General features: G+C 37.0%; 1 protein-coding gene across 1 annotated transcript; it reads left to right on the forward strand.

Annotated features, from left to right (window-relative positions):
* Nucleotides 1–266: 266 nt before the first annotated feature.
* On the forward strand, nt 267–13,731 carry tbccd1 (TBCC domain containing 1). The gene is made up of 7 exons (XM_059499923.1): nt 267–643; nt 1,350–1,681; nt 1,765–1,926; nt 9,033–9,399; nt 10,707–10,893; nt 11,645–12,148; nt 12,941–13,731. The coding sequence occupies exons 2-7, from the start codon at nt 1,352–1,354 to the stop codon at nt 13,161–13,163; spliced, it is 1,773 nt and encodes a 590-aa protein (XP_059355906.1). The 5' UTR covers nt 267–643; nt 1,350–1,351; the 3' UTR covers nt 13,164–13,731.
* The last annotated feature ends 897 nt before the right edge of the window (nt 13,732–14,628 follow it).

The following is a 14,628-nucleotide window of genomic DNA, read 5'->3' on the forward strand; positions in this document are numbered from 1 at the left end:
TAATATAGATATAGATTATAGATTTATTAGACTAAATTGACTAACTTTTATTTTGAAATCGGGAGAAGCACTTCTAACCTAGACAGAAGGCTGTCTTTATTCAGAACGAATAATTCAAGATTTATAAATGACACCAAATATTATTTGATCATCGTGATTATCATCCCTGCTTGTTTGTTTTGTTTTGTATGCATTTGGCCAAGACATCAATCGATCAATTCAACATATAGGACTTTTGTTTTATAATAAGATCGGACTGCGTTTGTGTTACGTCACAGACATGGCAACCGCTTATGAATAGTTGTGCTGTCTTATCGTTGTTTGTTTTCTGAGTGAAAATATTTCTATAGAGATGATCTTACATGTTTATAAGGCTTGAACTAGTTAATTATTTTAAGGTGACGGGTTGGTGGTTGTGTGTGCCTTTAATAATGGTGGAATGAATGAAAGGATGAAAATAATCAAGTTTTGAGCGGCACAGCAGCGCGCTTTCGCGTTTGGTATCGGGTCGCGCGCGCATTAGCGTGGACAGCATTGGAAAGCATTTCAGTTTAAATATATATTTGTTGTATATGTTTATTATATGTTAACCCATGAAGCAATGGTGACCACCGCTTGAAGCCCCGAAACTTTCAATGATCAGGTAAGTTAAGGAGAATAGAGGCGAGTCCGTTATCACTGTGTTGTTTTGGAAAAGATGCTGCTAAACATGTCTCTCGTAAAGTTGACTGAATGATCCACATCTTGCTTGCATCGAAAGTTTGAAATCATTGTTATTAGTAATATAAATATTTTGCGAAACCTCGTTTTCTGTACGTTTAACTAAGAAGAAAATAAAATTGTTTTACAGGTGAGTGGATTTGACATAATGATAAACTTCAATGGCTGTTGAATTGATAAAGATAAGGCATATGTTATACTGTTGTTAATGGTAATATTTCCCATTTATAAAATTAACTATTAGGACTTCAAACCAAATTATACAAGTAACGTTACATATACACACACACACACACACACACACACATATACTGGAATGATGTGGTTGTCATGGAAATATTGCAAGTTAATTTAAAAATGCCATCAAGGGATTCCTTTTACCTCATACATCTAGCTCAGATTGGTTAGATATGATAAAATTCTTACCTTGACTTTTGGATGTATTGGAAACTCTATCCAGTCTTTCTGTTGTTACCATTTCTTGTCATTCATATTATTGTTGTCTATAACATTATGCAATTTGTTAGTGCATTATCACTTATGGACGTACACCGCCATGTTATTGGTGAATTGATACTTTCTCCCTGACTCAGCTCACTCGCTTGAACAAATCTTTTTTTCTTCAATAGAAATGGACAAATACACAGCATGTGTATGGCCACGTCTGGAGCCCTTCCTGATCGGGGTGCTTCCTGCCACACCCCCAAGCAAATTCAGCATGCATTATCTGCGCAAGATGGCTTGTTATGTTCGGACACGGGACGGCTGCTTCCCCAGGCTTGGCTGGCACATGTGGCGACACATCGCTTGTGGCAAACTGCAGCTGGCAGAAGAGCTTGCCTGGCTGTATTTTGAAACTTTTGATCTGTTGATGCCTCGTTCTGCAGAGCAGAGATTAGAATGGGCAGAAGCTCTGTCCCAGTGCCACACTCCTAAGGAACTTGACAGGCAGCGTTGTAAGGTAAGAGAAAAATGGTATAGTGCTGTTCGAAAGTATGATTACCATTCTGCTGTACTAATCATTTTCTCTATCTCTTCTTTTAGCTGTCAGTGGACACTCTGCAATTTCTACTCTTCCTGTATCTACAGCAACTAAACCGAATATCTCTCCGCACCTCACTGATTGGAGAAGAGTGGCCTAGTCCCAGATCACGATCTCCCTCTTCCTCGTCTGAGAGAGACACCAAAATAAACTCCCAAAATAAGGTGTGTAGGTGTATTTTCTGAAAACATGAGTCATATTTTCATATATTTTATAAATAAATTATAATACTAAAGTTAAAGTATTTGCAGAAGTAGTACCCCACTTTGCTGCTACAGCATTCACCTTTTTCAGCCATCTGTAGGCAGAAAGAGAGACAGAGAAAGAATAAGCATGTGTATTAATAATATCACCATGTATCATTACTCATGTCATCATTAGAATTATAACAATAATAAACTGGGATCTCCTACATAGGCAAAAATGAGAAATATATATATTTTTTTTATTTGTCAAGTAATAGGTATTACCTACTTATATTTAACAATATTATTTCAACATTTTCCTGTTATGTCTGTAAAGCTGCTTTGAAACAATATGTAAAAAAAAAAAGCGCTTGTTCAGCTCACATTTATTTACATGTCCCCTCTGGTTTAATCATTTCTGACGCACCTACTGTAGTTACTGTAACTACACTATATTTGCTCTCACAGACACATTCACAACGGACCCGTATATCTTCTTCTCTTCTCTTTGTGCAGTCTGAATCAAAACATCGTCATGCGCTGGCGAACGTAAAGTTAGCCTACTGTTACCGGAAGATTACGGAATCAATTCGAAGTTGAATGGTTAACGTTAGTGTCATGAACACACCGCTGTCAATTTTGAGAAGAACCACCTTCAAACAAGTTAATAGCAAGCATTTAAGGGGCCTGCTAAAAAGGAAGCTATTAGCGTTAGAGTAACGTAACCAGCCTGAATTCACCAAATTGTTCTCTGGACCTGAGGGTAGCCTCTTCTTCCTTGCTTCTCTCTTAATTCTCATCAGCAGGACTAGCGCTATCGCTCGCTTCTTACAACGGGACAGATACATGTTTGCTTCTGACCGAAAGGAGGAGGAACAGACTATGAAAGAGCTCCCGCTAAACGTTTTTTAAATCCCGCCTACGCCATAGGGCAGCACAAATCGCGTTGTATCTGAAGGGCAACGCTGAACCCAGCGGCAAGCGCCGTGCATACCGCGTCCTGTGTGAAAGGCCCAATTACGCGGTCATTATGTGGGAAACACACCGCAATAGAATAAGAATAAGTTAAACGCTAACGTTATAGTTTGACCTCCTATTAACGTTCGCACTCTTCCACTGATAAACATGGTATTAGCTTTGTGGCTAATCTAATATAGCAATGCATTAGCGGCTGTAAGTGATGTTACAGAATATTTAGAAGTGATAATGATAGGACCGTTAGCTAGAACTACCACACAGTTTTTATATACATGGTATGAACTAAATCTACAATCATTTCACATGACGAACGACAGACTCACAGTCAAAACTGTAAGTTACATCTACGTGGCTTGGCTAATCGCTTTCTTCTGTAGTGGACTTCTGGCGCTGTTGTTAACTCTGGAGCTGCAGAGCTCCCTCTGGTGGGCACACTATGCAACACTCATAACATGAGTGAAGCATGAGACTCTGTTTCTCATGTTTCATCGGCCGTTATAAATGCAGATGCCGATTTAAATGCAATTAGCTTATATCGGCCGATAATATCGGCCGGCCGATATATCGGTCGGGCTCTGGTTTTAATAAATATATATGAATACTTGTATTTTGCAAGGATGATTAAATTGATCAACAGTAGAGTTGGGCCAATAGATGATAGATACCCCCGCCCCTTTTTGAATGCAAGATCGTTTTTTTGTTTTTTGTTTTTGTTTCACTCATTTAGAGTCACCGTTTTTTCGGTACAGTTCGGTTTGTGCTATGTTAATGGTAAAAATAAACCTTCTAATAAAAAAAAAAAGAAGAATATTCTATCCAACTACAAGCAACAGCACAAATAAATACAATAGAGTAAAGATACAAACAATAAACTGTGATTTTTTTTTTAGGTAGGTCTAGCATAAGTTTTTAGGTAAATTTTTTTTATAAAAAAGTAATCAAATGTAAAACAGCATTGCATATTGGACTGTATAAATTAAAGATTATTTTTTATTAAAGTTCTAAAAGGTTTTTAATCGAGCAGTGAGTGATTTCTTTGTTGTTGCTGTTCGATTAATATAAAGACACTTTTAAGAGAATGCACTGATACAGTAGGCCTGTGTTCAGCCGGCTATGTCTGCTGTAGGATACTTACCAAAACGGGCATGGTTGACATGATTTTTGTGTGAATTTGTCCATTTAAACAGGGCCAAACCTGGGGTTTGCGGGGCCCTGGTGCAGGTTGTACCAGTGGGCCACATTTGAAATTGTTTAATTTGTTTGTTCGTTCTATTTATTTATTTGTGCTATTTACACAATTTTACACAAGTTTTTTCAAGTTTGTAGGTGTCCAAGTACAGAAACCAAATAAATTAAATGCAAAACAGCACTGCATAGTCTTCAATGTGAAAAAAATAAATAGACAGTCAAACCAATAATGTATTCAGTCGCCTTCAACATTTCTCACATTATCACAGTTTATTTGCTATAGTTTAGAAAATGGTAATAAAATATTACAAGAACTGTTGTTCTGAACAGTTAAACTGTCAGAGCAAATTAATCTTGATAATGTCAGATAACTTTGATAGAAATTAGGGGTGTAACGGTACGCAAAAATCACGGTTCGGTACGTACCTCGGTTTTAAAGTCACGGTTCGGGTTCATTTTCGGTACAGTAAGGAAAAGAAATGCAAACATTAAACTGCAGGTTGTTTATTACTATACACTTTTTTTTAACAATTTGTTTACACCTTTTAAAAAAAATACGTTTTAATAAAGTATATATAAAATAAAAAAAAGAATAAGAAATAAAATACTGCTGCAAAGTTCTCCACTAAATAAAATACTCTCAGTCTCAAACCAATATCATATAATAAAATATAATGAAAAATATAAATAAATAACTATGATTACAGTGCAGCATTACCAATCCCAGCTTGTAGGGCTGCTCATATTTAAAAATATATATATAACTTTTCCAAAGTGTAAAGTGCAGCATCATTCAGTTTTTAGACCTGCTCAGATTTCGTTGATTGGCCCGATCGGAATTAAGAGCAAAGGTCTGTTTAAATGCCGACAGGAGCTGCGTTTGAGTTACAATAGTTTTTTCCTAGTTGTAGTGATGTTCACACTTGCGTGATGCCTTTTGAAAACCTTAGGCCGGTGACACTGGCATATTGCACCTGTCAAACATAGTCTATTTTGCCGTCAATAGTGTTGGCGGTGTCCTTTATCAGTAGGCTTTATATTTATGCTCAACATGAAGTATAGATATTGTTGTCGTGAAGACAAGATCCTGGTCTGTCGGTGGTCTTCCTCTGTCACCTACAGTAGCAGCAGCACGCCAGCGCCGCGTCAGGCACGATTCTGGTGTGTAAAGACACAGAAAACTTGAAGCAGCCGTCACACAACTGACACGCAGCAGAAACGCCAAGCTCACGCCACGCAGCCAGTGTGTCACCGTTAGAATCAGCTGCAGGGCGGGATTTGCGCTGATCGCGAAGACTTCCGCCACTTAATATGTTCGTTTGGAAACACGAAAATGTACCTATGTTCCGCAAACAAAATATTGCATTTGGTCATTCTGTACACACGTGCACCGTACCGAAAGCACTGTACCGAAACGGTCCGGTACGAATACACGTACCGTTACACCCCTAATAGAAATGTATGTAATGGATTACAATCAACCAAAACTTCAGACAACTGTTAGTATGACAATATTTACACAACTATCAATACTTTGTTGAACAATTACCCAGCAATGCTTAAATTTGTTGAGTCTGTGAATGTTGCATTCGTAATTCAGCAAAAAACACGCAAGCCAAACATGGTAAGATCAAAGTGTCTGAATAATTTTTGGTCCCATTTATTATTTTTTCACTTTCACTAGTAGTCCGCTGTATGAAGAATTTTTGGGTACAATATGTCACAGTTCGCTTTATTTTGCTATACTCGCATGAATTATATTGTCCTTCACCTACTAGTAAAAAAAAAAATATATATATATATATATATATATATATATATTAGGGCTGTCACGATATTCGATTTTTCATATCACGGTTATTGTGGCCATAAAAATTCATGATATCGATATATCGTGATATCTATAGAAACCTTGGAGGGAAAAAGATAAGTCAAATGATTGTTTTACTTTGTTTATTGAGTTTTTCTTTTTCACCCAACGAACATAATATTGATACTGATAAATGCAGGGCACAAGACTCTGGCTTTCTCTGTTTTCTTTGCAGCTCCTATAAAATAACAAGAGAGAAAATACTGTCAAGTTCAACAGTATGATTTATAAATATTAATGGTAACACTTTACAATAAGATGTCATTTATTAACAATAATGTATTAACATGAATGAACAACGAACAATACATTACACAATTTATTCATCTTTGTTAATGTTAATAAAAATGGAGTAATTGTTCATGTAAGTTCACAGTGCATTCATGTTTACAAACACAACTTGCGATTTTAATAATTCATTAGTAAATGCTGAAATTAACATGAACTAAGATTAAGAAATGCTGTGGAAATATTGTTTATTATTAATGTTTTTTTATATATGTTAACTAATGTAATTAACTAATGTTAAGTAAGGAACCTAATAGAAGAATGACCGCAGATGAGGCATTCAGTGCATGGCACTGCAACCAACTTAACATTTTATAGAGTTTAATGCAGTGAGATCAGTTTTAATTGTGTAACTGTTAATAGATTTGAACAAAGAAATAAAGTGTGACTACGCACAGGCCGTATTGATTGCATATACAAAAACAAGACGAGTAAAGAAATCGCGTTACTTATTAAAATAATCACCCTTTAATCAAATATATGAACACAGAAAACTGCTGTTAACAGGTTAATATAACGTTTCCCATTCTATGACCAGTAAAATTATGGCAACTTACTCTGATGAACACGGCTCTCCTCTGAGTAGCTGCGAGCGCTGTGTCTCCTTCTTGTGTGACAGTGTCAGCGTTAAGGCACAGTACTGCCACCTGGGAGCTCAACCAGGTACTGGCACTGGAGTATTTACATGTGGTGTTATCATAAGAGAACTGTTCATTTTAAATGTTGCGGTTATTGCTAATACCGGTATATCATCACACACTAAATTAACACGATATCTATAATTGTTGCGTTGAATATCATGGTTATCGCCAATACCGGTATATTGCGACACCCCTAATATATATATATATATATATATATATATATATATATATATATATATATATATATATATATAGTAATTGTTGATTTGATTGTGCATTAATTTTTGTTGAAACTACAAAGTAATTCAGTCAAGAGCAGTTAGTGATTTTCTTTCATTTTCTTGGATTAACATTACAGCAGCTAGTAGCTAAATTAGGTGTGGTCACTTTAAGAGACAATGAACGCATACAATATAATAGATTTTTTTCTCAACTGTTTACTAACACTTTAGACATGACCAACAGTTTTTTCCAAGACGGGTATTTTGACATATTTTTTATGTATTTGTCGGTTCAAGAGCAAAAAGAGGCAAATTCGACATTCAAGTGTTTTGAGACACGTCTCTGCGTGCACCCTGAACACCAGAACACCGCGGTACTGAATTGGGCTCTTTCACATCCTTTTCTGTTTGTTCAAACTGCGATTTGTATTTGTTCGTTCAGGTGCACGAGGGACTTCGAGGAGAACTTTGCAAAGGAGAGCTGGGTTCAAAGTTGCTGTCTGCGAAACGCGGCTCTCTGCGTACCGAACACCGCGCGCGGGTAACCATCTACTCAGTGTAGCTTTTCCACGTCTTGTGTTTGAATGATTTACACTCTTTTAAGTGTTAAATTGGAAAGTGGCAAGGCTTAAAAACACGTGAAAATGATAAGCTTTCGTGTCAACACGCTGTAGTTTAGGCTGGCCTCAGCCAGACGGTTGAGATCGCCGGGGGTCCACCCTCAGTCGTGGGCCCCTATAATCGTCACCACCTTTCACGCATCCTTTGGCTCTTAAATGTTTAAACTGACATAGCTTAAATGAGTTTAGTTTAAATACATATTACCATGTGCTGTTCGGGTCTCATCTGTGCATGTGCGATGCAAACCATATTACAGATGCTTTGTCAGATTTAAATTGAACCGCGGTCACAGCGAACTGTATGTGGTGAACCGAACGGTTCGTTTATTTTTTTTACCACCCCTAGTTTATACTATGGAGCAGCTGTACTTGCCACACATTTTACAAGATTACATGTTTGTCAGTGGTAATGAGGATTTGCCAATCATTCCCCATCGTCCTCAGTCAACCCTCCTTACACAGTGTCTACACCAGACACGAAAGTTGTCATGTGGCGCCGAGCCGCATCATTTAAAGTCTGTCTAATTTTGTGTCAGCGCGTCATAAACAAAAAGCGGCAGCAGTTTACTGTCAGGGATTTGTGGTGTCATGCCACGCCGCATCTCTGTTATAGATCAGTGATTCTATAGTATTTTTTCGGGCCGCACCGCTCGCATCCAGTTTAGACACCGTGTTAGGAATTGTTTGTTGTTTTCCCTTATAAGGATTCGGGCAAACCTCCCCCAATCCTACCGCCGATGTCATCGTCCATCGTAATGTTTCACTGTAGACATAGTCAAAAAATTTTAAGACATCACCCAACCCTAATCAACAGTGACAGTAAAGACATTTATTTTCTTATAAAATCTCTATATTTCAAACAAATGCTGTTCCTTTAAAGCCTAGTTGAGCATAAAAGACAAAAACCTTAAAAATCTTTTGAACATTTTTAAATGTGAATGTACAAATAGTTAATAATTACATATAACAGAAATATATTTGTTTGCTTTTATTGCATTTAATTAATGAAATTGAAATTTGGTATCCTGTAAAATGTTTCATTTTCCTTATTTTCTTTTTGTTTTGTGTGTGTGAAATCCTTAGACATTATCAGATTTTATATGTTTTCTGAATGTACTTTAACTTGTTACTCAGACAATCAGGTATACATTATGCCTGAATACTGTAGGAAGAAAGGATCTGTTTTTTTTGTTTGTTTTTATTTTGGTGTATAATGATTACAGTGTAGAGAGAACACTTTTGGGTAGAAGTTTGTTTATTCCTTCTGTTTTAGCAGAACTGGGACGACCAGGCTCATCTTACTTTCATCCAGACACACTTGTCTGAGCTTTTGGAGTTACTAGTGGAGCCAGGCCAGCTGAGCAGTTCAGGACAGGTCCTGCGTGACAGCCAGCTCACTTCAGAGGCCTTGGAAAGCCTCAGTTTGTTGCTGGAAGGATCTGTGAGCCATAGCCATACCGTGCACCCAATCCACAAGCTCCTCAGCCGCTCGCCACTGCAGTCCCAGGCAGGATTCTCCAAACTCAGTCGCTCCTACTCTCTGCAGCAGTTCCAGGGGTTTCTGCATCAGGCCCTTTGCCTCAATCCCTTCGGCATCTCCACCTGCTCCGAGTCGGGAAAGAAACTGGCATGGGCACTGCAAGGTAAACTGGAAGTTCTTGTCAAAGGAGTAAAGTTGTGTTTTTTTTTTCAGGGATTTATAAAGTATCACAAATCAAACGTTCTTTGGGAATATTTGAGGTTTAGTTTCATTTAAATTGTGAGTACTGAGTGGAAACAAACTTTTTATATAAAAATGTCATTTGCATAAACGTACCAAAACCATCATCTTTAATACACTGATTTTAATTTGTCTAGCTTAAAGGGATACTCCAACTCAAAATAAAAATTTTGTCATTGATCACTTACACAACACCCCCCCCCCCCCGCCCCCCCCCCCAAAAAAAAGCTATTTACCCCCAGAAAAGTATGAAAAACATTGTCAGATTAGTCCATCTGCCATCAGTGGTTCAACTGTAATGTTATGACGCGTCAAGAATACTTTTTATATGCAAAGAAAACAAAAATAATGACTTTTTTCAACAATTTGTCTCCAATGTGTCTCTCCACATCACCGTAGTGTCATTTTGTTGAATATTTGCTGAACGCAAGCAGTCTACACTCTTCTGTGTCAGCCGCACTACAAAGATGGACTGTTTTCGTTCAAATCAAAGCGTAAATACACGTAGAAAATGGATTCTTGTGTCGTGGCAGTTTGCGTTCAGGTCATATCCTCCAAAATGGCGCTGCGGTGATGTGGAGAGACACAGGATACAAATTGTTGAAAAAAGTCATTATTTTTGTTTTCTTTGCATATAAAAAGTATTCTTGACGCTTCATAACATTACGGTTGAATCACTGATAGCAGATGGACTATTCTGATGATGTCTTTCATACTCGGTGGTTCATGTAGGTTGTCTACAAACCGGAAGGTTGGTGGTTCAATTCCCGGCTCCACCTGACCAAGTGTCGAGGTGTCCTTGAGCAAGACACCTAACCCCAGCTGCTCCCGACGAGCTGGATGGTGCTTTGAATGGCTGACACCGCAGTCGTTGTGTAAATGAGTGTGTGAATGGGTGAATGTGAGGCAACTTGTAAAGCGCTTTGGATGGCCATGTGGTCTGTCGAAAGCGCTATATAAATGCAGCCCATTTACCATTTACCATACTTTTCTGGACCTTGACAGTGTATTTTACTTGGCATTTTATGGGACTGTCCCAAGCCTTCCTGTTTTCTTCCAAAATATCTTAAATTGTGTTCCGAAGACGAACAAAGTTTTTACATGTTAGGAAGGACATGGGGGTAAGTGATTAATGACAACATTATCATTTTGGGGTGGAGTAACCCTTTAAAATGATTGATGGTTAACCAGATTATAGTATCACCAACACTTTATATTTTTGTTTTGTAGTAGAGGGCACCCTAAAGAAAGCCAAAATATTCAGAAATGCTCACATGGCTCCTCCGGGAAGTCGACTGTTACTCATGTCGCAGGTTTGCAAACAGACGTTGGCCAAAGACTCTGAAAAGCTGAACAATGCCAACATCAAGCTCCACCGTTGCAGTGAGGCTTTCATCTACCTTCTCTCTCCTCTGAGGTGAGGAATCACTTTGGTAAAGCTAAATAAATGCACTTTTATTGTTAACTGTGTATCAAATACACTTTTTCTCTCTGTTTGTCTTCGATGTAAGTTGAATTAAAGAGTTTCTTTGCAAAAACAGATATTTTTTATTTTATTTTTAAAAAATCCAGTTTTTTATTTTTATCATGTTTTGTGTTATTTAGCTGTATTGTTTTTACCTAATCAAAATAACCCAGCTGCAATTTGATTGAGATTAATTGGAATGCACAATGAAAAAACATGATTTAAAAAAAATAAAAATTGTTAAAAACAGTTATCTGTTTTTGCAAATTAACTCCTCAATTCTTCTTGAAGGCTATCAATTGGATGTGGAATCGAAAGGTAACTTCTTAAAAAGCACATGGGCGATACATTTGTCATTATTGTCATTTTAAGACCAGTTGCAGTATCCTACAACTGCTTTTAAAATGTTTCTTAATTAGTTTATTTACATAATTTTTTTAACTATTTACCCTATTCTTTCAATGAAAATATTTGACCTAAGTTGCTGACATGGAATAAGGAATCAAATGAATGAATGAATGTGCACTAGTTAACCACATTAATCAACTAATCTGTTAGTATAATCATGTCCCATTCCTAATAATAAAAACAGCATTGCCTTACTTGGACTTCATGTCAAAAGAAATGTAAAATAAATGTTGGTCATAGTCTGATGTCATTCAGTTTGTAAACATCAATGTAAAACTAAGTCCTTATCTTGCAGGTCTGTGACCTTGGATAAGTGCAGGAACAGTACAGTGGTTCTCGGCCCAGTGGGGACCATTGTCCACATTCAGAGCTGTGAGAATGTTCGTCTGGTGTGTGTGGCCGGCCGTCTGACCGTAGGCGGCTCTTCTCATTGCACAATCCATGCCCTCACCCCTACTCGACCCCTTCTCCTACCTGGGAATGTGTCTCTCACACTGGGCCCCTTCCACACACATTATCCAACTCTAGAGGACCACATGGCTAGTGTGGGCCTAGCTGTGGTTCCCAACTTATGGAACCAACCTCTGCTGTTTGGAGCCGAGGGTTCCGCTACAGATACGGGCTGCTACCGTATCCAGCCCCCTGCTGAGTTTTACCCGCTGGTGATACCCTTTCAAATGGAGGGGGATAACTGTGAGATCCCTTGGGGCCTGCCAGCAGACTACCAGAAGACCATGGAGAGCCGAGAGAAGACGATAGAAGATTGGCAGAAGACTGTGAAGGAAGCACACCTAAACAAGTGAGCCCACTTTTCCGTTTCTTTCGAGGCTGTAGTATTGTCTTTAGCCATGTTCAGATCGTAGTTAAGTAAACATAGGCACAGGTTTAGTGGTACACCAAATTTAGGAGCCAAAAGACATTGTGGTATGCAATGTAAACTGCTCTGCTGATTAAGATTTTTTCATTTTAGATCTGTTACATCATTCTAGTTGCTTTTATTATTGTTGCTGTTGTTGTTATAGGTCAGGCAGGTGAGTTTTAGTTAGGGTTGGAGCTGAACTCTGCAGGGCTGCGGCTGTCCAGGACCGGAGTTCACCACCCCTGCGCTAGTCTCTTTTAGTTTTATTGGGGTGTTTGGTGCATTTCTTGTTGCATTTTGTCAGTGTGTTATTTTTTTATTTAAAATTATGAATCATTTTTTATATCTTATGTTTTTAGAATAAAATATTTTTTTATTTTTCCGTTTTGTTGATTTATTATTATTATTTTTTTTTTTTGAGCATTCCATAACCAAATGATTTTAGGTTTATTGTAACAAGATATTGTTGTAGTTGTTGTAATTATTGTTATTTATTTTTATTATTATATATTATTAATATATTTGGGGTTTGGGCTTATGTAGCTTTAAAAGAAATTCTGTGATTATTTTTAAACAGATTAAATCTAGTTTAATATAAGTCTAGCATTATGAAATCTGATGTAAAATTATAATGCATCTCCATAATCACATGGGCAGTAAGTTTTTTTTTTTTTTTTCTTTTTTTGAGACATTTGGATGCACCAGTGATGCATTGTCTTTGTTGTTTTAAAGGGTCCAGAGGCGGCAGTTTCAGGCCTTAGTGGAGCAGAAGTTTCATGAGTGGTTGCTTGAGACGGGACAAAGACAAGAGCTTGACAGCCTCCTCCCTCCTGCCCTCACCCCCTCCACCTCTGTGGACCACTGGCCTTCCAGCCACACCTCCAACTCTGGACCAACTGTACTCAAAGAACAACAGCCTGAACAAGCAATGGGACGAGCGCCAACTGTTTTCTAAAAGAACAGCTGAATGACCTAACGCTGCTTTTGCCATCTCTTCATCGAACATCTTTGTTCTTCTGGTACGAAGACTGTCAATGCTGTATCAGGTTTTGGGACTTTGTGTCCTGTCACATTATTGACATCTAGAAAAATCTATGCTGGAGTAGTTTTTAGAGTTGCTGTATAATTGCTGCAGGTGTCTGATAGTTTAAGCATTGTTACTCTTTGTTATGAGACATGAGAATCCGTGATTCCAGAGGTTGATATGCAAGAGAATATCAACCTACGAGAATCATTATATAATTAAAATAGGAAAGGGACCCGATTGCTGCCTTTATATGAATTTAGAGGGAATAGGGATGAGATATGTACTGTAATTACTGACAAATATGTCTATCACAATTGGTACCTGTTATAACGCATCCACTCACTGAAGAGTTTGCAGCTGTTGCCTTCTGAAATCTTATGGCCAGTAGAAATGTTTATGTCTCCTATGCTGTATCTATGTTCACAATGCCTTGCACTGTAATTGCACTATTACTGTATCTTCACAATACAGATTCCAAAAATGCTGTCACTTAAAATGTTTCATGAATGTATTCATGTCTTAAGTGAACATTTGAAATGTGTTTGAATCAGCATTTTATAGGTTAGTGTAGATATTCCATAGACCGCTTTGTAGCATGAATATTGACTAGTAATTTGGTTCCATTTTCATATCCAGTTTGAAGACAATTTTAGCTATTTGGACTTTAGTCTGTGAAACAACACCCTGCATCTTTCTTTTGAGCTTTATTGAATCAATAGCACTTAGCTTTGGCTTGCTGAATGGAGTATATGTGTGTAATGCCTCTTTAATTCAACGAGCGGTAATTATTTTTCATCTTACGTTGAATTTTGGTAGTATGGTAGTACTTTAATAGAATGGAATTTGTTGAATCCATAGACTGTATAAAAACAGGTTGAATCTTAATAACTGATAAAGTACCTTTCTCCTAGTATTTAGCAGTTATTATAGTATTTATTAATATTTATATTTTTTTATATAATCTTGGTTTTCATTTGTGTTTTTTTAGTAGTTTAGGTTTTTATTTTAATGATATATATATATATATATATATATATATATATATATATATATATATATATCTTTTTTTATTTCAGTTTTAGAGTAATTTTAGTATTTAATCTTAGTTGGAAATCCAACATATATCTGATTTTCTTAAGTTAGTTCTTTATTTTTAATTTCAGTTTTATTTTAGTTACTGCTAAATATTTTTTTAATATTTTATTTTTAGGTAACAATAACAACACCGGTATCACGTGCAATATATTAGTTTAAATACACAATACTTCCAACCATGCTGATATTGAAAATTTTTTACAGCATTGAAACGTTTAAAAAAAGCCACCCTGACCAAATTTTGTTTTCAAAATCCTTATGTCTCTTGGCCTAATCGGAAAGATGGCTGCACACTTTA

This window comes from Carassius carassius, chromosome 19, assembly GCF_963082965.1.
Source record: "Carassius carassius chromosome 19, fCarCar2.1, whole genome shotgun sequence".
NCBI lineage: Eukaryota > Metazoa > Chordata > Actinopteri > Cypriniformes > Cyprinidae > Carassius > Carassius carassius.